The sequence below is a fragment of the Semicossyphus pulcher genome, unplaced genomic scaffold, assembly GCF_022749685.1.
Source record: "Semicossyphus pulcher isolate SPU_LCO1_2020_fin unplaced genomic scaffold, fSemPul1.0.p SCAF_15, whole genome shotgun sequence".
In the NCBI taxonomy this organism is placed as follows: domain Eukaryota; kingdom Metazoa; phylum Chordata; class Actinopteri; order Labriformes; family Labridae; genus Semicossyphus; species Semicossyphus pulcher.
The window spans coordinates 15,013,268-15,038,264 of NW_027211659.1; the positions used below are offsets into that span (position 1 = coordinate 15,013,268).

The 24,997-nt window shown below is 41.3% G+C and overlaps 2 protein-coding genes across 2 annotated transcripts; one reads left to right on the forward strand and one right to left on the reverse strand.

Moving 5' to 3' along the window:
- The first annotated feature begins 1,235 nt into the window (after positions 1 to 1,235).
- Positions 1,236 to 10,807, forward strand: nme9 (NME/NM23 family member 9). The gene is made up of 17 exons (XM_069663645.1): positions 1,236 to 1,268; positions 1,377 to 1,434; positions 1,711 to 1,814; positions 1,963 to 2,034; positions 2,444 to 2,560; positions 4,704 to 4,788; positions 4,916 to 4,998; positions 5,099 to 5,191; positions 5,737 to 5,891; positions 6,211 to 6,407; positions 6,711 to 6,855; positions 6,937 to 7,044; positions 7,848 to 7,999; positions 8,078 to 8,222; positions 8,998 to 9,260; positions 9,452 to 9,538; positions 10,731 to 10,807. The coding sequence occupies exons 1-17, from the start codon at positions 1,236 to 1,238 to the stop codon at positions 10,799 to 10,801; spliced, it is 1,968 nt and encodes a 655-aa protein (XP_069519746.1). The 3' UTR covers positions 10,802 to 10,807.
- A 1,319-nt stretch (positions 10,808 to 12,126) lies between these two features.
- smarcal1 (SWI/SNF related, matrix associated, actin dependent regulator of chromatin, subfamily a-like 1) lies at positions 12,127 to 23,707 on the reverse strand. The gene is made up of 17 exons (XM_069663342.1): positions 23,193 to 23,707; positions 22,753 to 23,101; positions 22,404 to 22,454; positions 22,020 to 22,280; positions 21,885 to 21,935; positions 21,608 to 21,791; positions 21,251 to 21,401; positions 19,940 to 20,101; positions 19,787 to 19,852; positions 18,013 to 18,153; positions 17,058 to 17,276; positions 15,572 to 15,642; positions 15,253 to 15,355; positions 14,742 to 14,924; positions 12,852 to 12,952; positions 12,567 to 12,663; positions 12,127 to 12,448 (listed from the first exon to the last, which is right to left on the reverse strand). Exons 1-17 carry the CDS (start codon positions 23,556 to 23,558, stop codon positions 12,254 to 12,256), a joined length of 2,751 nt encoding a protein of 916 aa, XP_069519443.1. The 5' UTR covers positions 23,559 to 23,707; the 3' UTR covers positions 12,127 to 12,253.
- Between the last annotated feature and the right edge of the window lie 1,290 nt (positions 23,708 to 24,997).

A 24,997-nucleotide genomic window follows, 5' to 3' on the forward strand; every position in this document is an offset into this window, starting at 1 on the left:
AGTTTTATATATAAATCTGTGCTCAAAGGTGAATTAAAGTGATTTATCACTGAGTACGTTTAGGAGCTTGCAGGGTTGGAGAGGAAGAATCAATACTGATGCAATAAGATATCCTGACCTTTAGTACTTAGCGTGGATAAAGTAAAAAAAAAAAACATGGATTGCATACTTTAAATACTGCAAGCATCTCTTGCTTGTTCCCTCCATGCATGACCCACATCTTTTATTTGGATTTACATCTCAGCCTCTCTGGTAAAACACACTAATAATAATAAGGATTATAGGTATAGGTAGGGTTATATATAGGCCTATAGCCTGCCATGTGTAGTCTACATCAAACATTGTAAGTACTTGATGGTGATGGGGTACAAACAATCCACTCACAAAACGGGAGGAACAGGGGTCACAGGGCCCCAAGGCCTCAATCCTCTCTGTATCACAAGGATAATGTTTTTCCACAGGCTGCATTTGCGGGATAAAAGATAATCATAATCCACCGCATGCTGCAGTAAATAGATGAATACACACTTGGTTGTTGGAGGTTAGCTGTACTCATGATAAAAGATGCTTTCAGATCATACAACTAGTTGCCTTGGAAATGTACTTTTCAGTCAGATCTTTAACTTTAGTGTCACTTAATTATGGTATCATGGTAATCATGATATATAGAAATAGGCTAAGTACATTGTAAAATCATTTCAAGGAAAGTAGCACTCCCACACAACAAAACTATATTAACAAAAAAAATAAGCCCTGCATTAAAGATTTCTTTCATTTTAATAATAGAAAAAGTATAAGTATTAGTAACAAAATTAACTTAAAGCATCGTTATGTTGACCACCAAAATATTTGTACACTCTTAATCTGAGGAGTAACTGTTAAAAAAAATAATAGAGTACATACGATACATATGTAGTGGATAAGAAGTAGGCCAAGTAAGCTATCATGTAACATGAAAATACTCAAGTGAAGTAAGAAATGCCCCCCCATAACTAATACAATACCTCAGTAACTACTAATGTATCCGGAAAGAGGAAGTCGCCGTTGCTTAGCAACAAAGGGGGCAAACAAGCGCGAGCAGCATCAGGAGTTTGATAGCGTGAAATGTTAGCAACTGGGCATGTTAGCATTGTAGTTCGTTATTTAAACCTATCTTTAAAATCTCGCTTGGAGCTTGTTTTCTCGCTCACTCCCTCTCTCTTTGAAATATCATTTTAATTTTTCGCACTAATTAAATGGCAGGCAAGAAGAAAGAAGCAAGTCTGCAGGTCCGACAAACAGCGTTGTCACTGTGAAGTTAATGTTGACGTTAAGCTATCTTCATTAAGCCCTGATATTTGCTATAATGTTAACCTACTGCAATTTTACCTTTCCAGGCGTCTGTCACAAATCAAGAGCAATGGGAGGAGATGCTTGCAACCAAAGGTTTAACAGGTAGGTACTTCATAAATTAGATAATGATTATGAATGTCCCGTTAAACGAGTACATGTATCATTATAGCACCAAACATCTGCTCAATAGCCTGCTGTTGTACAGTTTTAACAGCCTGTTTGAGTGAATGCAGTCAATGTGAATGTTATTTATTGTAGGCTGCTGCCCCACTGTGTTCAATAGGATAACTGCATGCAGATAGAAGGCTTCCACCAATTTAACACACCTCTCTTCTCTCTTTCACACAACACTTACACACTATCTCTCTCTTCATGTAGTTGTGGATGTGTACCAACAGTGGTGTGGTCCCTGTCGAGCTGTGGTTAGTCTCCTAAGAAAAATAAAGAATGAACTGGGTGATGATCTTCTACATTTTGCCACAGTAAGCCTGAATGATTTTAAAATGTAAAGAATTTAAATTGATGCCAAAAATCTGTGAGGGAACAGCCCTGAACCTGAATATATATTTATTTGTATGTATGTGTGTGTGTGTGTGTGTGTGTGTGTGTGTGTGTGTGTGTGTGCTACAGGCAGAGGCAGACAGCATTGATGCTCTGGAGAGGTATCGAGGGAAATGTGAGCCCACCTTCCTCTTCTACGGGGTGAGTGTGTGTTGAGTAGACTGTAAATGTGTGTTCAAGGTTCACCATCAGTTTTGCCTTTTGTCCTTTGTCTGAATTGTTTCATTCTCTAATTATTTCTATTTTTATGTGTTTATTTTGTCTCTATATTTGTTTTCCCCTTTTATCCTAAAAGGCTCAGAGGTGTTAATGAGGTAGGCCAGGAAATAGAGCTATCCAGGGTCATGATCTAGCCGATGGTGTTGCAGAATTCTGCACATTATTTCATTTTAATTGTTAATTTTCTATTATTAGAGCACATTCCTGAGCCTCTTCACATTTTTTTCTGTGTATTGCTGGGCCATGGGCCTTCTGAAGTGAAACCTCTGTGTCACTGTTTGTTATGTTAAATTTAATTACTGATAAGAAGCTCTATGTGTTGACTGGACAGGGTGGGGAGCTGGTGGCTGTGCTGCGAGGGGCCAATGCTCCTCTCCTTCAGAGGCTGATAGTAGAGGAGCTGTCTAAGGAGAAGTCGGTCCTGGAGCAAGGTGGTGAACGCAAAGCGGTGAGCCGTAAGATACACCCACATTCACCTACACACTCACACATCACCATTATCCATTCACACTTCTATCACATCTCGAGCTGAAACAATGGAGCTTTTTCACAGCACACATTTTGACTGGTCACAGCAGGAATAGCACTGTTTTTACTAATAACAGTAACAATGATTGCATTCTATTCCAGTGTCCCAGTGAGCCATGACAATGTGATAGTGAGTCAGCACGCACAATACCAGAGCCCTGTAATGGAAGGAGCCTAAATGAGATTCAGCCATTATTCATTTTATTATCTGCACTTGTGCTTTTCTTCTTTGGCATGTCAAAATGAAACCATTGGTCAGATAATTAATCTACAACTATTTTTAAACAATATATGCCAAAAAAAAAAAACCAACACATGTCACAAACTTCCCGACTTAATACTACTGTAGACAGACAATCAGACAACGAGGGGAAAAGGTTTCCAGGGTAGAGATTAGTTTCCTGTACATAACAAGATAATTGTCTCTGAGGCACAAAATGGGATCTTTTACTGCTTTTCTTCATTTCTTATGTCTCACATTACAGTCCAGCTGCTGGAAGAAAACAAGCAATTTGTAGAATTCACCTTGGGTGGCGATTTCTCACATTTTTTATGTTCTTAAACGAAAAATTATAAAGGAATCTACATAAAACCTTGCAAATTAACCATCCATCTATCCATCCATCCATTATCTATAGCGCTTATCCTGTTCAGGGTCACGGGGGGCTGGAGCCTATCCCAGCTGTCATTGGGCAAGAGGCGGGGTACACCCTGGACTCGTCACCAGTCATCACAGGGCCGACACATAGAGACAGACGACCTTTCATGCTCATCCTCACACCTAGGGGAAATTTCTAGTCACCAATGAGTGTGTCTTTAGACTGTGGGAGGAAGCCGGAGTATCCAGAGAGAACCCACGCATGCACAGGGAGAACATGCAAACTCCACACAAAAAGGCCCCCGATTGTCAGGCCTGGACTAAAAAGAGGACTCAGATGCAGAGGTTTGCGCAGATCAAGCAGGCTTTTATTCTGAAATTCACTTTTCAGCTCTTAAACCAGAGTGACAAGAAAAAAGGCTATCAACTCTAGACTCTCTGAGATTAAGGAACAGGAAAAAGTAAAATTCAAAACGCAACAGAAAATCACTCCAAAGGGAGGAAACAAAAAGGCTGAAAACTGATCTACTCTGACGAGGAATATTAACTATGAAAATTTAATAACAAAAAGCACTCCAAACGGAGGGGGGGGTACAAAGGCTATAAAATTAGGCTACACTCTTTCCGAAAAAACTATGAAAACAAAACCACTCCAACAGAGGGAAAAAAAAGGTTACAAAACAAGGCTAGCTTAAACACTGTTCTGAAAAAATTACAACACAAAATCACTCTATTTAAGAGGAGACAAGGGAAATAGAATACCAACTTAGACGCTGAGGACAAGAACGAGACAAGTACTGTGACCATGGGGCTGGAGGCACACGAACAAACGAGATACTCTGGCACAGGACAAAGGGAGACGCGGACTATAAGGCACATGAGGGTAATGGGAAACAGGGATCAGGGGAGACGTCAGACCGGTGACACAAGGGAGGACAAGTGACCTGAAACAAGAGGAGAGTTACTTTTCAAAATAAAACATGAAATTCACAAGACAAAAAAAATCCCAAGACGAGACACCCCTCACCGCGGTGTGACACCGATGTTGGAGCCGGGACGGAGGGGGCCTATCGTTCGAACTAGGAACCTTTTAGCTGTGAGGCGACAGCGCTAACCACCGCACCACTGTGCAGCCTACAGTCAGAGGATGTCTAATTTAAAGATAAATATTTCACATAAACTGTACTGATAACCACAGTCTGAGGGGCATTTAAGCAGCATACATTAATTTTCCAGTCCATTTGCTTTCCTATATAATTAGTGTAATTAGTAACCCTGTATTTAGGTAATTATTGAAGCAAAATGCCGTATAATTTCTGATTTCTCACTTTTTTTTAACGTTATACACCGAAAAAATATAAATGAATTAAAAAGACTCGGCGGATTAATCAATGTTAGAATAAATCTTTATAGCAGCTGTTACTCAATGCTGTTTTTAAGTGTTTGTATTTGTTGTGTCTGTCAGGTTAAAGATGATGGTCTGGTGGATGACGAGAAGACAGAGGAGGAGGAGACACTGCAGCAGTCAGAAAATGAAGAAAGCATAATTGGTAATGCGGAAACATTGCAATTATTAGTGGTCACTTTTTGTAGTCATTGGCTTTATTATCTTTTCTGTTGTTTACCATTTTATCTGCAATACTGAGCTACTCCTGAGCTGCCCTTTTACTCCTGCAGTTCCTGCCAGTAAATCCTACACAGTTGCCATCATCAAACCAGATGCTGTTGCTCACGGCAAGGCAAATGAGATCATTATGAAGGTACAAAGAGACTAACACCGCCCACATTGTAAGAAGACAAGATTGTCTCAAGCCTACCTGCTGACATTGTTAATTACCCTGACATTCCTCCCCTGGCTAGATTCAGGACGCTGGGTTTGAGATCATGGCCCATGAAGAACGCACGCTGACCGAGGTTGAGGCTCGAGACTTCTACCAGCACAAAGCAGCAGAGGTGCGGTGAGGAAAGAATACAGACGCTCATGTTTGTATCTAATAGCAGAGATTAGCAGTCAAACTGGTGAACGTTTCGGTGTACGTTTGCTAGATGAGTCTGGACTGGGTAATTGAAATTCTTTGTCGACATCCTAATGGGAGAGCGGTCACGACCAGAGCAAAAATCATTTCAATTAGTTTGCAATACATCACGCTTCCATCGGCATTTCTGCACAGGGCTGAAAATAGATCTGCTGTGTTAGCAGCTTTTGTGTTTTTTTGCTTGTGGTGCTGTTTGTGATCAGACTGAATCATTAGAGATTCAGAAAACAAAACGTGAGACAAGATGAGCAGGTGGAGCCATCAGTTATACTAAATCCTACAGTTTCATATTTGGTGTATCTGCCTGAATTTAACATGATAACTATGGTGGGAAAAACAAGCAAAATAATCAAATCTTGAGTATGAACTGATTTATTTTTTGTTTTGTGTGTCCGTTACATTAACCTTTGTGTATGCTCTTGTCTTTGTATGTACTTGTTTGTGTGTGATGGCGGTTTGTAGGTTTACTTCGAGGACTTGGTGCAGTTCATGTCGAGCGGTCCATCCCACATTCTGATACTCTCTCAGGTTGAGGGCTCAGCCGATGTTGTACCTGCATGGCGAGAGTTCATCGGCCCTGCTGATATAGAGGAAGCCAGGACAGAAAAACCAGACAGGTTAGTTAATTGAAACTCTACATATACATAAATCGACATTAGAAATACATATATAAGATACAGTATGATATCATAATATATTAATGATCATTTCCATGTATTTTTAAAGAGGCAGATTTGTTTACAGCACAGACATTATTCATGCACCGTTGTTTGCAACAGTGTGAAACAATCTCAGGCTTAAGTCTGCGAAAGCGTATGAAGCAGCAATTCCCGCCCGCTCTGTCAGACACACCCAAATATTATGCTTCTCTCTGGTTGAACACCAGCCGAGCAACCATCTGCTCTCCTCTCCTGTCTCCCCCCTGGCTTCCTGCAGCTTGCGGGCACAATACGGCACACAGGCACTGTTCAACGCAGTGCACGGTAGTGAGGACATCGACCGGGCCGGCAGGGAGCTCGCCTTCCTCTTCCCCAACTTTAGGACGGCGTCAGTGACGGAGCAGGATGGGGAGGAAGAGCGTGTGGAGAGGACACTGGCTCTTATCCGGCCTGACGCTGCCAGAGAGAACAGAGGTGGGGCTCGTGCCAAATACACAAGTACACAAGTGTGGGAGCACAGATACCAACACATGGTTTTTTATTGATGTCGTGGGACTGCTTCTTGATTCCCTGAGCAAAGGTGTTGAATATCACAGGTGCAGTTTTCTGTAACTGATTGCACTTTGAAACGAGAACAAACTATTTATATTGAAATTTTCCAGTTTATTAGCTGCAACAAGCTAAATCTATACTGTTATTCTGACTGATGATATTTTTTGTCCACTCCATTTATTGCAATGAGGGTAGGCTTGATAAATTACATCTCTGGTTCTGCAGAAGAGATCCTGGCTAAAATCCACGAGTCAGGCTTCACAGTTGTTCTGCAACGAGAGGTAAAACTAACAGAGGAGCAGGTCACACAGTTTTACCTTCAACACGTTGACGAGGACTACTTCCCTGCACTGCTCCAAAGCATGACCAGGTGATTTAGACAAGCACTAAAATATAATCTAAAGAATATTATTATACTGCAGAGATACATTTAACACGTGTTTATTCACAGTGGACCAGTGCTGGCTTTGGCTCTGTCCAGATCGGAGGCTGTCGAACACTGGAAGAACATCCTGGGTCCTTCTGACGTGAATAGAGCCAAAGAGGAGAGTCCTGAGTGGTAAGTGGTTAATTAATTTACACAGTTAAAAGGGTCAAGAGGTGTTTTTCAAGAACTCTGTTTCTCTTAAGACATCTTTTTAACCTTTAAGGCTTTGCAGGTTTTTAAACACAAATGGGGCGATGCCTGCGGGCTAGTTCAGGCAGCCAATTTCGAGCTGCTTCATACTTGTCATGCGTCACTCAAGTTTTCCACTCTCTACCTCTGCTCTGTCATTGCCATCGCTGCCCTGCACTAATAATGCACTCACTTTCAGCCCCACCAGCATCCACCTGCCGGCTCCGACTAGCTTTCTGCATGTAAAATAAATCTGCGAGGAGTGACGAGGTCAGAGCCTAGACGCCAAACACAAGCTCTGTTCTGCTGCTGCAGTAAACATTTCAAACTATTAGAAATGTGCGATATAAAAGAGAGGAAAGACTTACAGGTCTGCGCTGACATTTTTCAATTACACAGGAAGAAATCAAGAAGATAACGATTACTTTTCTGACAGTGGTGCACTCACAAGACAAGGATGGATTGTAGAGACAAAGATCTATGATACAGTAGTCCCTCTCCACCTACAACGCTCTATCATAACTCAAGTTTCTTGAAATGCAATCTCAAAAGTGTGGGAAATCACTATCTGAAGGAGAAACAGGCGATGCATTCTGAGTCAAAGTGTAGCAAAGCACAATTAATCACACAACTTCCTCTGAAGAGCATGAGCTTGAAATAAACAAATATTAGCTATTAGATATCAAATCGTAGCTAACAGTATTATCACCCCTGTAGTGCTGACTTGTGTGTCCCTCATCACTCAGTCTAAGAGCACAGTTTGCTGTGGAGAACGAGCCTGTCAATCAGCTGCATGGAAGTACAAGCCACGAAGAGGCAGAACGAGAGATCAGCTTCTTCTTCCCTAAACAGCAAACACTGGCGATAATCAAACCTGATGCAATGGAGGATCACAAAGGTTCTTTTTGATCATTTAGAGCAATATAAACATGTTATTGACTTATATTTGCTAAACATATTTTCTTCACTCTAACAGAGAAGATTTTGGAGGAGATCCGTGGCCGCCGTTTCTCCGTGACGCAGGTGAAGGAGACATTGCTTTCGAGGGAGACGGCTGAGGAGCTTTACAAAGAGCACAGAGAGAGACCTTTCTTCGGCCAATTGGTTGAATTCATGTGCAGGTTAGTCTGTCTCTAAACACAGCTGAAGGAGAAGTGCAAAGTGACCGCAGCAGACCTGCCCTAATTCTTGTTGCTCCTACAAGTTTTAACGGCACTTTTAACGGTAATCTAAGCAGCTTAGAATCAAGGCAGCCTCGGGCAAGTGGCGAGGAAGTCCATCTCAATTTCACTCTTTGTTCCAACACACATACACGGATTTTGGAGTTATCTTCCGCTCTGATTGGTCCCTTCACTCGGTTGTTACACAACTGCTCGGACAGAAAATGGTGTAGCTGGGCACTTCAGACTCAGAAACTACCTTTACTGTCACTCTTCATTACATCAGCTCAGGTTTAGCCTTAATTGTAGTTTTATATTCTAACCGTAGTAGATAGTTTTTCAGCTTAGGTCAGACTTTATTTCTTACAATGTAACTGAGAAGTAACTTAACGTCAGGCTGAGGCCTAGCGCTTTGCTGCCCTCTCTGGTTGAGTCTGTTTCACCTGTTGGGTGGGGTAAGAAGGGTGCTCTGTTGGACCTGACAGGGATGTCATGGGGTACTGGACTACACCTTTAAATCTCTAGATTTCTTGATTATATATAAAACAGAAAACCTACAAAATAAAGCAGGTCCTAGCTTGATGTTAAATCTAGTGACACTTAATGCTTAGTGGGAAGGTGCAACCAAAGGCTGCTTATTGTAATAACCGAAAGTGTTAAAACCCAAGAGAGTTAAATATGATTAATAAAGCATTAACATTCATTAGAGGTCACATCCTCTCATCGATCATTTCAGCGGGCCTTGCTTGATGCTCGTCCTGACTAAGGAAAATGCAGTGGAGGAGTGGAGGGCCATGATGGGTCCCACTGACCCCAACCAGGCTAAGGAGACATCTCCAAACTCTCTGAGGGCCCGCTTTGCCTCGAACACGCTCCACAACTCGGTTCATGGCTCCTCTGATGAGAAGCATGCAGAGGAGGAGATACGCTTAATCTTTGGAGACATCAGCTCGGATGCAGAGCTCGTCTGTGATGGATCGACTGACACAATCGTTTTAGGTAATCATATGATGTGTGTGAGAGTCATTTCCATCTGTCACGCCGTCTGGTTTCATATGACTGACAATTTTGTTCAGATGTTTTTATCTTCTTGTTTGTTTTATACACGCCTTGCTAGAAACAGTATCATTCAGCTGTCTATGGTTGAAATGAAAAATGTGAAATTGAGCTTAAAGTAGATATTTTTTCAGGTAAAGATCAGGACGATTCTACACATGACAACTCAGGAATGTCAAGATCTCCAACTGAAGGAATGTCCAATAACCAACAACAGAAAGGTATGCAATTAGTACAAAAGGGCTGATGTTTTGATGATGATAGTTGTCTAAATTAACGAAGGCCTGTACCCGCCATAGGGCTTGTACAAGCAAACACAACCAGTAAATATATCTTTAAGCACAGGCAATACTCATTAGTCTTGTAATCAGACACTGGCAAATATATCACATTAATAGCCTGGAAATAAAAAGGCAGGTTGTAAATCATAGAAACCGGGCATAGACGCAAATGTTTTATATGTTGTTAACTGCACCACAATCAGAATAAATTATGGTAAACTAATATTTAAACTATTAGAATAGCCAACATTTAAAATGTGGAACAACTCCGTCTTCCGTGAGGTTAGATTTGTATTTGTGGAGGAGATGAAGCTTCAGCTGCATCTTTCAGAGAATCCATCTCCTGAATTGCGACGCAGCAATCACTGCTTTTCATCCTGGGAAATAAGACCAGCTAGCAAATAGAAATGTCTTTAAATAATGACCCTGATCCAGAAAGCTTCCACGAGCAAGAAGATGAAGCATCTCTTCAGATTCTGAGAAATGAGGCCATTGATCCTCATAATGTCGCTAACGGCAGCCATCATGGAGATTTAAACTGCTCAAAGTCTCTTTGTCAAACGAGGGACTCTCTGCATTGGACAATTTCAATACAGATAGGCAACTCATTCTCTTTGATCCCATTTTGTTGAGGTATTAAGAGGTTTAAGTGACAAAGTGTCCCAGGGCAATGTAACATTCCTGTAGGAGCCATGAAGGAATTAAGAAAGTATATTTTGTGGTCATTTAAGGTGAAGGTGTGTATGATGGTTTATATTTTGGTGGTGTTTATTGTGTGTTCATATTAAGTTGGGAGATGACAGGTCACGGGGATATGAACTGATATGGTCACCTTTTGTGTTCAGTGGGAGGTGAGCTGAACTGCTGTATTTTTAGTGGACCTCTATTTTATTGGATTACTTTAATTATGAGTTTGTACACGTCATCATGAGTAAATCATCTTTTTCATTAATAAAAAGTTAAACATATTTTTTGGATCTCAGTGATTGTATTGTGAAGCGCATCCGACAAGTACTAGGCCCGACTTATTTGTGCCCTGAAGTCGCTACAATTACTATAGAGCCATTTTTTATTGTATAGGTAGTTCATTAAGCTGTGATTTGTTACGCTAATTTTCCTCTTTACGTTACAGGTGACCCACATGATTCAAATACTTGCAGCCCACAAACAGGAGGAAGTGATGATCACGAGCCCTCAAACTGAATCAATCACCACACTAAGCAATTTCTCATGTAACGTAGGCTTATTCCAACATTATGGAAAAAGATATATCTGTAACTTTATGAGTCATGAAATAAAGAGGATACTTTTTATGTTTACATGCTTTATATGCTGTGTGTGTAGGTGGTGTGTCAAGGCACAGTTACCACATATTCCTAGTTGAAGATGAAGGGGTTGCATTTTTTTTTTTTAAAGGGGCTGTTGAATGGATACTCTCATACTTTCATGGGTTTCACATGTTTGGGTGTTTATTGTTCACAATGAAAACTGCATAATTCCATGTTATTCCAGAATTACGTTTTTAAAAAGGTCGCCTCTGAAATGGGCCGTTCAGAACAGCTGCAGGTTTCTATGTAGAACCTTGCTTTTGCTGAAATCGACCAATCGTCATTCACCTCAGGCTGCCTTCTTGCACGAGCTTGTTGTCTAGTCGTTGTCAATATTTCCATTCTGATACCTCCTGATGATTCTGGCTCATATGTATAAGGCCGAATAACTGATCCAAGAGCAGCCATGTTTTCTACAACTTTGGAGTGACAGTGTGGTGCAGCTGCTCCCCCACGTGGGATCGCACACATGGGGGAGGGGCTACATGGTCACTACAAATACTATCAGCCAATCGTGGCTAAGGTCTGAGCTTTGAATGGCAAAACGACTTTTTCGTTTCAGGAGGAAGGAGTATGTATAACATTTTTAAAACGAAACAAACTTTACCAGCATGACTCAAAAACACATTAGAATAATAGAGAATTGACTGCACAGCTCAAATATGTCCCCTTTAAATACTGCTGACAGCATTTAGCAGCGCCTTGGCTCTTAACAGCTGTAAACTATGGCACCATGGGATCATAGTCACTACAAAGCGACTGATCATTTCAGGGTTCATTAAAAGCATTTTGCTGCATCTAGCGAACAATGAGTCACACTCTGCTCAGTCTATCTTGTATTGCGTACAATGACTTGCTATTTTCAGCTTTTTAACTGCTACCGTGCTGTGACAATATGATTTAAAGTGATTATGCTTGGATTCTTTTCCTGTTGGCTTAATCACGACAGGATAGCTTTGTAATTGAGGAAAACTCACTTTAGCTAAATTAGCAATACGAGTGTAGAGAATAAAAAGGTTTTAAAAGCTACATAACAAAGTTCTGAGTGTAATGAGTCACTTGCTTGTGGAATTATTGAGCGTAGTCTTTATACATTAAACTATGAAGTTGTTTTTTCCCCTTTTTGGAACCGTCAAATCAGTCAGGTTACAATTTCAGAAGGACTAAAGCAAAAGTCAAACATTTATTTATTTTCATTCTTGAGCAAAAAAAAAATATAGCTTTGTCACAGTATTAATAAATGATACATTCACATATATTCAGTCATGATATGCTAAATAATACTGTGATTAAGGCTAGCTGCGTGTCAACCTGTAAAGTTTCCAAGTCATCTGCTGAAATAGTCTTTGATGCTCCTTTTGCTGGGGCTTTGAGCGACCATCCCCTTGTGTTGACCGCAGCTGTTTTCAGGCGGGGTGTCCTCCCAGTCGTTCGCAGCCTCCAGTAGGATGTCCTCGTCCATGTCGTCATCCGCAGTGAAAGAACTCTGGAACATCTCCATGATGCTCCTCTGTTTAGGATCCTGAACAAAAATCTTGTTAATACTGAATCGGCAGATTTATGTAGCTCGGTGAGGTCGGCTGTACTAGGTATATGTTTTATCTATGCACAAGTGTAAATGCTATCTGTTCATTTTTTACCTTAGAGTGGAAGCTGGCGACATCTGCCTTGTCTGAGAGGTTGGACTCAGACAGACCCACCTGCTCCAAGACGTTCATTTTGGCCTGGATCATTGGCCTGGATCAATACATGGATTTAAAATTATAACAGAGCAGACACAATCCAATTCAGAGCTTATATTATCAGACACATTCACTTGACCCCCATTGTTAAGCTTCCGCTCAGTGGCAGAGGAAAACACACTGAAAAAAAACAGTGTGATTATCAGCAGAATCGGGTCATACTGCCCACTGATTGACACATACCACAGGTGATCATCAGCAGTTCCCTTGCCAACCAGGTAATGAATGTTCACATTGCTGGTTTGTCCGATACGGTGCACCCTGTCCTCTGCCTGAATGAGAACCTGCATGGGGAAAATTACATTACCAAAAAAACTTGAATATTTTTTAATATCACTAAATGTTTCCTGGCTGCATTCAGCTGCAGAGGCCCCTGAAGGTCGCTTTAGAAAAACATCAATATAATTATAAGTCATCATTCAAGCTTATAATTCAGCTGCCAGGAGTTGAAATTAAAGCACCATTAAAATTCTTGATGGAACCAAAGATGTTGCTGTGACAGAGGTCAGGTTGAGTGCAGGACTCTTAATGGTGCTTTCAAAGAGAATTAAGCGGTTTTCTGTTTTTTTTTCATCCTTTTCTTTCCCAATTTAGGAATCGTTTTTGGCCAGTACCGTGATCTGTGTCACATCTCTGTCACTGCTAACTCCAGGGTTGGCATGAGGAGAGAATTGGTGTTTAGAGAGCCACGTCTGACACGCTTAGATGGATGTGTTTCCTTTGTTAAATGGTGTTTGTTGGGTATATTTGGGTATATCTCTCTTTAAATGGAAGGAAAAAATAATTCATGGATAAAAAATGGCTGCAAAAAATATATATATAGTTGCATTTTATGTACATGATTAAAGACAGCTCCATCCTCTTTTGTTCGCTCTTCCTGCCCTCTAGCAGGAATACACATTTTCCACAATTCCCTACTAAATATCACAAAGGGCAAACATTGCAGATGTGCAGCCTTAATGAGGGCAGATGGGAAAATACATTGCATCTCTGGGTTGTAAACTTGTATTGGACTTTTTGCATGAATTTGAAGTTACGCTTTATCCACCTGAGGGAGGCTTTGTCAAGATCTCTTTATGTGTCCTTGGACTCCTGAGAAAATTATCTGGCTTTACTCACTACCTGAGCAAGTCTGTTATCTTCTCTGTAGAATATAACAGACTTGCTCAGGTAGTTAAAATGGGTATCAGAGTAGTGCAATAGTGCTGCACAATATGTTCATATAAACAATTAACAATCGTACTTTTTGTTATTTGGGACTTTTAAGTCTATTTGCTTTTATCAAAACAAACCCCCCTTTCACCACTCTTGGTTCAGAGACTCTGACACCCGCGTGAAAAAGCAGAGAGAGTTCAGGTGGAGCGACGTGTTTCTGTATAAATTAAATACAAATAGACTCGTAGGCTGCAGTTGTGTTATTAATACAGTATGTCATTAACCATTTCTAATGGTGTTCAAGTGTATGTTTAATCAGCGTGATCAGCTCGGTAACTTTATGAAAATGAAAACTCGCGTCTCCTGTTTCCGGTCGTGAACGGACCATTCACGGAGCGAACAGCGGCTACACCTGCGGCACGCACGGCGTGAGGTTGTGTGTGCCGACAGGAAGTATGAGACTTGAGTGTTTGTTTACAGTTTACAGGCAGGTGACACACAGAGTCTGCAGCTCAGCTGTCAGTTCACTTTGTGTGCTCTGTTGAAGAGCTGCACTAATGTCGTATCAGACTGACTTATGGATTAGTCATTGAAAACTAGACAGTGGTGAGTTTTCGTTTTGCACCAAGCAACAAAAAAGTAGCAGCTTGACGTATTTCACTTAATTTGCTTCACTATCGCACCTCCTGTGATGTGACTATTGCACATGCGCACATCGCAATTATGATTGTTAAACGTTATATTGTGCAGACCTTTATCAGAGCAGCTTTTGCTGGAAACAGCTGTGAGTATATATATAGGCCCCAGGACCAAAAGTGAGCTAAAATGAACAAGAATTGAATCCAGAACACTTCAAGATGTTCCTAAAAAAGTAGTCACACTTAGACATTTTTTGTGTGATAACTTTCTACAGCTTACCCCGGGGTTCCAGAAAAGCTCAGCAAAGACGACCAGGTCAGCAGAGTGCAGGGTCAGACCCATGTTAGCCGCGGTGATGGACAGGACTGCCACACAGGACTTGGTCGAGAACTGGAACCTCTCACAGAGCTGCTGCCGCTCAGCTGACGGAGTGGTCCCGTCAATACGGATGTAAGTGACATTCTGGAAAAGAAATGTATGCCCTTTATAATTCCACATGATCCTTTAAAACAACACCTAATAAACAGAATGAGTTTCAGCAGCAGGCCAATATGAATACAGTAATTTAAACTCCTCGTGGTACGCTCATGGTAGTAATAGTTCTCGGCTTTAATGTGCTCAGCACTGCCCACACTTATTCCCTGCAGATACTGATGAGAGTTGACCTACGAGTTGACTTTAACTCCCACGTAAGATCCAGTCTGGCTGAAAAAGTCAAATTGAGCTCTTTTAAGTCGGCATTATATTTCGGTGCCTATAAGGCTACTGTGCAGCATCGCGCAGGACTTACCTTCTTTCCCAGCTCACTGGTGATGTGATCCAGGACCAACTTATGATGAGCGAACACGAGAAACTTCTCCCTCCCGCCCTCCAGCATGTCTGTGATGTACTCCCTGGTAGTGACAGACACAACACAGCGATCAAAGGAAGCATTTAAATATTCAGTCTACATGTGTATTTATCAAAACGCTTCCAAGTTATCTTAAATCCTGTGCAATCACAACGGCCCGACAAAAGGCTCCGATTCATTTTGCATTTTAATCTCCGAGCTCATCAAATCTAATCTGATTTGACGTCCTGATCCCCACCATTAGAGGGTCTGTACTTACATAATGGCTTGTAGCTTGGCTTCAGCTGTGTGGTTATAAAAGACGAGGAGGGCTTCCTTCTCTTCCTTTTTCTGAGAAAGAGATAAGGAAGAGCGCAAGATAAGAAGTGACAGGAGATTCTTTTTGATGATTGGATAAGACTGCCACTCCTCTGAGGAGCAGTGTGATTATGAACAATCAAGCTCAGCAGCTCACTCCCATCGGAGGGGATGAATACTCGTGAAATTAGGCCCGCTGGAGTATTCGGGCTTGGCTTAAAAGCACTTGTGAAGCTTGAGAGCTGCAACACCAACTCATCTGAAAGGTTTCTTAACGCTTATTTAAATATGAGGCCTTTTTAATCACAGACACACCGTTTGAAACAGAACATACTGTTGTATTGTATTTTTAGAAAATAGGAGAACTTGTTTTATATTGATGGATCGGCAGAAGAGGTGATATACCTCAAACCTATTTGAAAACACTGTCTATCATTATTACACGGCTGTGTTAATGATTGGTTGATTACGGCATTCTGTTATTTCTCGATAATAGACCATTGTTTTGAAGAACAGACTGTTGCTAGGGATGCAGCTCTAATCACACAATCCGGAGGACTGACTGTAATCATATCAATCCAGCTAAAGAAGTCCAGAAAATTTAAAGTCTGTCTGTTTACCAGAAGAAAATAGCGGAGAGAAAGCAATCAAGGTTAAACAATGCAAAAAACTGTAGGCTACTACAGAGAGATCTACAAAACTGAATAAGGCACATGAAGTAAACATTAAACAGAACACAGAACAGGTACAACAGTGTTTAAAAACAGTGAACGTAAAAAAGGCTAGCTTAGTTCATTTCAAGAAGGCTACAGAGTTAACCGTTGCTATGGAAACAGCTCTCACTGTGAGTGTAACAGACTAGTTTTGAACAGAAAAAACCCCCAAAATATAATCATTTTTAAATTAACTAAATCATTTCCAAATCAATATTTTGTGTCAAATTTTTTTTTGGAAGTAAATAGCCGTGTAATAAGCGGGATAATGTATAGTGAGCGGGTTGTAATCGCAGAATGGAATGTTTCCTCCTTACGTATATATTATATATTATATATAATTAAGATGTATCAAGCTTTGAAATCTTCTGCAACTTGACACGGGGTAGTTTGGTATTGCGTTTTTCAAAATGAAAGAATATTGTCTAATCAGCCGACACCGACGTTCAGAATTGATGTGGTACAGATTGATTATACAGAATCTTTAATTTCTCAGTCCAACAGGCTCTAACAGTTTTCTGTAATTAGAGCAACTGCACAGAATTCACTGGAGCTTTTCTGAATTGAGCTTTGATGCATTTCTGGTTCTTTTATTTCCTCCAATGTCATTTTTCTTATTAAAATTTGATTCACATTCATTTCTAAGATTGTAACGCCTGCAGAGACTGAATATTTATAATTAAAACCTTCAAATCCTGTGATTTTTCTAGTTTTTCTGGGACCATGGTCACTCACGTTTCTGTTCCCGCTGGCCAGCTGCTTTGCAGCAGCCGACAGAGCAGCTTTTGTGCGGGTGTTGATCCCATCTATGGTCACTGTGACCACCTTGCGTTGTTTAGCAGGGAGCTGGGAGAGGACTTCGGACTTGAGGCGACGCAGCATCAGAGACTCCTCCAACAACAGCTTCAACTCCCCGAGGTTAGAGGAGCCCGAGTAATCCCACCCCCAAGTCATCTGGAGAGGAGGGGGGACGGAGAAAGGTATGAATGGGGAAATTAAGAAAAGAATAAAAGATGTTGGGAAGCAGGAATGTGGAGACAAAAGACATGAGGTCAATATGATATATTCAGCTCCCAAAGCCTCCCAACGCTCTTTTCATTCATACACAAGGATTAGATTAAATGTTAAGTCAGAGACTAAACTAGAGAAATGAAAAGCTCAGATTTCAGTCACAGGAATCAAATACGAACTGGGACATCCGCAGCTGGTGTCTATCGGGATACAAAGGCATGTATGTCCCTCCATGGTGATTAATTCAAATTTCACAGAGCAGTTCGGATCTCCACAATCTGAGCTGGTTATTAGTCATCATGACCAAATTAAGGCTGTAATTGGTCTTTAAATCATGCAGAGTGTTCCCTATTTGAAACCACTAAAATTAATTAAGGAGATTAAGTGGCAGGAAGCAAAGTCACGAAAGGGGATCAAATAAATGGAGACCCAAAAAAATCACAGTAAAGGAATCTGTTAATGTCTAAAAACCCTCTCAGTTTAAATATCCTCACTGATGTACTCTGGCTTTGAAAGGCACCAACCTTTATGATCCTCCTTTTGTTTTCAGCAGACCTGCCAGAGCTCCTCTTTAAAGAGCTGCAGACTTTTTAAGTGAACACCTAAAGTTCCATGAGGTGTCCAGGAATTACAGCCAAATACGGCTCAACAGTATCCCACTTGGAAAGACTTAAGCTACCTGTTTGGCATCGCAGTAGCGCAGCCCGAACTCGTGGAAGCGAGGGAAGAGTGTCGGCCTGACAGCCAGGATCTGGGTGTAGAGCTCAGAGGGTCTGGACATGGCTGGGGTCCCAGACAGAAGAATGACTCTCTTTGCTGCCTGAGGATGTAAAAACAACAGTGATCAGAGCGCTGCTGAGAGTTTAGGTGACAGAGCGAGAAACTAAACCCAAGCATCAGCCAAACGCTGCTGTGTATTAGCTCTAGGATCTGTGTTACCAACAAATATTTACTACACATATACAAACAATGAGGTATCTGTGATCAAGTGACACAGAGAGAAAACACTGCAGTAGTACTGGGACCCTATCCCAACCAATGTCTGTTTATATAGATGGACGACGCGTCTCCATCTGCTCTCATTGTATGAAATTGATGCCAAAATAGCCCCCTTGATAGGCGCTGCCATCACTGTTGACGTCATTTGGAGCCAGAGTTGTGCAGTAGAGATCGGCGGGTGGAGCCGCTGTAGCCACTTCCACTAACCAAAACACACACACACTAAAATTAATGAAAGAAAACCCAGCACGTCAGCGTATTTAACAGCAGAACAGCTTCTTGTGTTGGTCTGAAGCAGACGTTCACAGATATGGAAACTTCAATGGCTGTAGTGATTGTTTTAGTTACGTCTCCTCTCGCTGATCGTCCTCAACTCTGCTAATCTGGAACAGATCGGCTGCAGAAGCCGTGTTTGTCAACAGAGCTGTCAATCATCCGTTTTTACAGCATCAAATTACTATTAAAACTAAACTTGTCAGAAAAATGAACACTTGGACATAAATCAGCATGATAAGAAGAAACTATAATGACAGAAACCATGTTTGAGAAAAGTTTTTTTGGCGTGTATTTTGATTTTATACTTTGACTCATGTCCCATCTGATAACATTGAGGAAGCGGGCTTTATGACCTATACTGCAGCCAGTCAGCAGGGGGCGCTCCAAATGTTTTGGCTTTACTTTCAGGGAGATGCCATGCCGTCCATCTTTTTATACAGTCTCTGATCCGAACCTACAAATGTAACATATTTTTGGAAAAGACCTGAGCGGTATGAAATGGTTATTCAGATTTTTCTTAACTGTAGTCCAGCTCGTAATATTTCATTTGTCTGATATTTTGTCAGAGGGGGCATCTGTCTTCAAATGCGGATCTATGCACAAACCTGTTGCACTGCAATCCTGACACTGTGCATGTGGGCCACTGGAACAATTAATAGGTCTATGACATTACAAAGTCGATTTGTCTGACTTATGCCTTTTATTTCCTGATGAGTCCAAATTTTTGTTGTGAAAATTATGTTAAAATATGTAATGCACAAGACTCCCTCTTTCTAATGGAAGACATCTTTGATCTTGTTTGTCGTGACATCTAATCATATCTTCAAACTGGCTCATGGTCTATCTGAGGGCCAACTAAATGTTATGTTCTTGTTCCAAGAGGATTAATAAACGATCAAATTAATGTTGCGTGCAAAAACTGCCTTAAAAATCTGATTAGTATCGTGCTGGAAATAAAAATGTGCCCATATTTTACGCTGTAAGGTTACATGTCAATACTTGAATCTGCTTCTTTGAACAGATTGAATTTCATGTCTTCATCTTCTTTAATCTTTTTCTTTTCACATTGTTGTAATATCTTGTTCAGAGCCATATAAACGCCACTTCTGCAAATATAACCTCTTTGTAATAATCCACATAATACATTTAAAATAAATTAAATGAAGAAGAATATGCACCTTTAACAGAGGCAGGGCTGCTTTACAACGGGCAGTCTTCATGTTCTTCAGGAAGTGAGACTCATCCTAAACAGAAGGAGGAAATCCTTTCGTTAAAAACACACATGAAAACAGCCATTTCTAAATGCTCCACATGTTAAACACACAGCTGACCATGATAAGAACATTGAAGGGTTTTCCTTGCTGCTGCTTGTCCATCCTGCTCAGGAGGTCGTAGCTGATGACGTTGATCAAACCGGAGCGCAGATTGTCTTTGGCCTTCACCACCACGTTGATGCAGTCGGGACTCAAGGAGGGGAGCCAGCGTCTGAAGGCCTAAAAGCAGAGATACGTAGTCATGAGAGACACGCAGGGAATCAACTCTCCACAGAATAACAGTATAGAGAATAAGTTCAACTTCAATAAGAGTTTTATGACTGGAAGCTGGTTTGAATGTTACTAATCACTGGTAATTTAGCCTAACTACTACAGTTTTGCCATTTAGAAACAGCCAATCATAGTTTAGAAATCGGTGGCCCAAATGTTTCTGACAATTCGCTTACATGCTCTTCTTTCGCCTGTCAACCTGGCTTAAACTCACCAAGTTACAGCTCCCGTTTTTACAGCAGATCCATCCAAATGCACGAGGCTAAACAGAGCAGATAAGAGCAAACCCAGACAGACTAAGTGTCTTTTAAATTGGACGACATCCTGTGACTAAACTCTCCTCTGCGATTCTTACTCCTGATTGGGGGGCTGTGTTTGATCCAAGTGATCTATTTAGAGAACAGACTGTCGTGTCAATAGACAGAAGGCAAAGAGAGGCTCTTCTGAAAATGTGCTGCTGCTGAAAAAGCAGAGAGAAGATCCTACGGAAAATGAGACACACACTCAGAAATGAGTGGGACCCAAGATGAACTGTGAAAGTATTGAAATTGTAGAGGGAACAGGGATGAGGATGCACTTACATTTCAATCATTACAAGCGTAATGTGTGGCCTCACAGTCTCAGACGAGTGCGGTATAACTATGTCTCAGTCTCTAAATCAGCCGGGGAAGTTACATGCAAACATGTCCTGTTTACTTTTCTACTGTATCCATTAAATTCAAGACAAAAGCCAAAAGGATCATTATAAATAATATGCAAAGAAAGTGTAAAATCGCAAATAATAACTAAAGCATCTCCCCTTCTGAAGATAAAGTACCTTACAGGCAGTAAACAGTCCTTGAAGGGCATTATTTAAACTCCATAAATGCAGAGCTTTAAGCAGAAAACAGCATTATACTGTGCAGGGCAGAGCTTTTGTCAGAGTAGAAGAGAAGGATATGCTTAAGAGGCTGCCTGCTGACTAAATGCCGACTGATAGTGCCACCATTAACTGGAAACAAAGTGATAAACTCCTGCACCCACTAAGTAATGAGCTTCTTTTTCTTCCAGGCTCAAAAACTTTAATTAACGAAAAAACACTCTGCTGAACGTTTGTACCTCAGCCCATGTGAATCGCACAGAGGACGGAGCCACCACCAGCAAGGGCCACTCGTTCCTGTAGTAGGCCGCTATGCAGATGGCCTGCACCGTCTTTCCCAGGCCCATGTCGTCAGCCAGGAGAAGGCGGCCTTGTTTCGACACTGCAAAACTAAAAGGACAAAAGAAAAACCATTGAAGAATCTAAACTTACAGTAAAATAACTAAAGACTTGCGTTCAGATATTGATGTATTCTGATAAAGATCTCTTCATTTCTACAACATTGTTCATACTATAGATGAATAGCTGTCTCCTGGTATGGAGTTATTGGCTACACCGTGCAGAGAGAGCACTAATGGCCGTCCAAAGGCACCTACTTGACTCCCTCCCTCTGGAAGGGCATGAGGCTGTGGGTAAGCGAGGGGTCGATGCTGGAGAGGTCTGCCTCAGGGACGTCTAAAGACCTGGCTTCAGTCCCGTCAAACCTGGCAGAGAACGCCTGGACTATTGCCCTGGGCAGTGGCTCCACCTCCACTGCTGCTATCCCACTGAGAAGATCCACTGGGTATGGAACAACGCACGGTCAGACAAGATGGCAAATGTTAGGAGCACGCAGATAAAAAGCAGCCAAATAAAGCAAATGTTATTACTCACTGAGCCTCCTGTAATCCTCGAGTGAAAAGCTCCACTTTCTTGTTTTCATGTCTAATAAAGAACAAAAATAACATCCTGAATCAGAAGCCGTAAAATGCAAATATGACATAACGACTCTCAGAAACATTATGTTACCATAGCTCTTCGTCGGCATCTGCTTGAATGCTGCAATGACATCGCCATGGTAACCGATGTCAACCTCAAACTTAGTCCCAGGCACCAGGATGCACTGCCCCTGGAGTACGGCTCCAGGTTTCTGCCAGCCGCTACACAGCCTCAGCAGCGCACCCAGAGCCGCACCGTCACGAGCTCGGCTTGCGGCTGCTGCAAGGTCCACTGCGTCTGTTCCCTCCAGAGGCCTCAAAGACACAGAGGCAATGCCCGCTGCTTCTTCCACTGCGACACAGGGTAAAGAGAAGAGGAGATGCAGCAGCAGACCAAGAGGATAAATATTCTGTATGTATCTAATTTAGTCCACAGGAGTGCATGTTCACGTAAATATTTCCCTAATTTTCATACTTAGCTGTTGGTAGTTCTCCAGACTGAAGTTCCACATCTTTGTGGCAGGGTCTAAGGCAGGAGATAAACAGAAGCAGGCACATGTTACAGAATAACTAAGAAAGTTGATGATGGTTGTGAAGAAGGATTTGTGTACACAGCTTCTTCTAAAGAAGCTTGGCCAAAGGATAGCAGTTTATTGTGCTTTACAGTGGTAAGTTCAGAAATGTATTATATATTTGACCCTGCAGGTTGTCCTGATTATGAGCATGTTACTATGACTTCCCTGCAGTTGGAGCAGCACTGCAAAAAGCATGCAGCATCAAGATTAAGCTGCAAAACAGAGAAGCTGCACTTGGCAGATACGTACCGTAGTTCTTCGAGGGGATGGATTTAAAAACAGCAATAAGCTCTGCATGATAGCTCACTTCAATTCTGAAGCGGCCCTCCGTGTGAGCTACACACTTTCCTCTTACAGAGATGGCAGGCTTTTTTGCAGGTGCAGAACTGAAAGTTGAAGAGTTTGAGGAAAGCTGTGCCACAGGGCTTTGGGCAGGTATACTTTGCTTGTAGAATGAGCCAACTGATCCACCAGAGCTGTTGGAGGTGAGGTTAGGCTTGGGATGAGCTGACTTCACATCAAGGACTCCTCTGCTAGAGAAGAAAGCGCTGCTCACTTGTTGACTTTTTGTCTGAGGAAGTGCGTCAATGACTTGAACCTACAAAAAAAGACAGAAGGAGGAGAAAATACTATAAAAGCTATTTTTCCTCCAAACAATAAATTATTGAACATTACAGTACATATCTCACCTGTCTCGTAGAAGCAGAGTTACACAGAGCACTCTGGTTGATTTGGTTGCCAGGGCCAGAAGATTGTTGATGTGTTTGGCCTTTATTTTGGTTAAAGAAGCCTTGTGAGTCTTTTTTGAAGGGTGGAACAAACTGTTTTGGTGCAGCAGCTGAGCAGGGTGTCTCTCTGTGATGAGTGAGGGTAGGAGGATCCGGGGCAATGCTCTGTTTAGACGGCTTTGCATGCACTGAAGTACTGTTAAGGACTACCGAGGTCTGCTTACTGCTGCTGAGAGTCTGTCCAAGTCTTTGGGCTCTTCTCTCTAAAGCCCTCTGTCTGTTTTCCTCAATCTTTCTCCACTGCTCTGCAGTCAGCTGATTAGACATGATGACGAACTTTGCTGCAACTAATGCTAACTCAGTACTTCAGAGTCATTAAAATGCAGATAATCTGAAGCTAGCAAAGACAAGAAGTTACCTAAAAGCAAGCGATCCATGTAGACTCATCTGGACAATCAGTATAATTATAACCATTTGTAAACGTGCACTGCAGCTCTCCCTGCTAACAGTCGCAGCTAGCGTACGTTAGCCGGGCGGCAACAGTAAAACTTTGCAGTAAAATAAGTCGACAGCGTCAAAATGGTGCTGCATATAAGGCAGTATTCAGGCAGAGAGGAAACTACCAAAAGTGTGATTTAAAGACCGCAAAGGTTGCTAGATTTCCACGAACGAAGCAGACATATACATGAAGCGCTAGTTATCAACTTGCTGGCTCTTTTCAGTCTCTTCTGCCGCGCAGGAAGTGACGTTGAAAAACAACCAGGCACGTGCAGGTGGCGGTTGCCTGGTGATGTAGAGTCATAGCAACAACATTAGCATCAATGTCAAAGATTAATCGTTTTAAAGGCTTCATTTTCTGTCTTTAGTACCCGTTTTTTGTAATGTGGCAAACATCTTTGATATGTGACCTTTTAAGTAAAAGAAGGCAAACTATTTCATGAAATAGAAGGTAAGAATGAAGTTTAGCTGGAATTAACCTCATATCCAACCCTATTTTATACAGTTTAGGTTACCTTAAAGTAGCTAATGTTGAGCTTATTAGGCTAATTCACCTAAATGTAACTGAAAACAGGATATTGTTTAATTTTACACAGCAAGAGAGAAGATAAACTCTAAGCAGGGCTGGAATGTATCGAAATACTACATTTCATTGAAAGTATTGTAGGCTACTGTTTTTTACTCCTGCAGTAAAGTACAGTTAGTTTGCAGGTGAAAAATGTAAAAATTAACTTCATTATCATAAAATCAACAAGTACAATAAGACCATGTTACATTGCTATTGATTAAATTTACTTCCATAACATTTTATAAATGACTTAAAGTTAGCCTATTTCAACCAGCTAATGCTAATTACAGATGCATGCACAAGTATCATCAATGTAATAACATACAAATAATAATATAAAGATGTTTCTGCATGAGTAGAAATCATGTTGCTGATGGTACTTTAACTCAAGTAGGATTTATAATCAAGGACCTCTACTTGTAATGGAGTACCCTTTGGTTTTATTAAAATAAAGGATCTGAGTACTTATTCAATCATTGTTGTTAGCATGTAATTACAATTTGTGTTATTTTAAATAGCTCTTTAACTTCTTTACACCTGAGATGTGATGTAAGAGCAATCACTGGCAATTCCCAGAATAGAGAAGCAGCTGGAGTGAGAGCTACAAGTTTAATGTGTCAGTTCGCTGTTGGCAATCCATTAAGTGCTCACACCATGGCCACAACTGTTAAATCTGACAAAGAAACAAGAAAACACGTTT

Excerpts from the sequence above, each read along its gene's own strand:
- nme9 (XM_069663645.1), top strand. The coding sequence starts at position 1,236 with ATGGCAGGCAAGAAGAAAGAAGCAAGTCTGCAG. Across the intron at positions 6,408-6,710 it reads CGCTGCCAGAGAGAACAGAG|AAGAGATCCTGGCTAAAATC; the intron begins GTGGGGCTCGTG and ends CTGGTTCTGCAG. Across the intron at positions 6,856-6,936 it reads CTGCTCCAAAGCATGACCAG|TGGACCAGTGCTGGCTTTGG; the intron begins GTGATTTAGACA and ends GTTTATTCACAG.
- smarcal1 (XM_069663342.1), bottom strand. The coding sequence starts at position 23,558 with ATGTCTAATCAGCTGACTGCAGAGCAGTGGAGAAAGATTGAGGAAAAC. Across the intron at positions 21,792-21,884 it reads CGAGGATTACAGGAGGCTCA|TGGATCTTCTCAGTGGGATA; the intron begins GTGAGTAATAAC and ends TTCCATACCCAG. Across the intron at positions 15,643-17,057 it reads TGGCCAGCGGGAACAGAAAC|AAAAAGGAAGAGAAGGAAGC; the intron begins GTGAGTGACCAT and ends TCTCTTTCTCAG.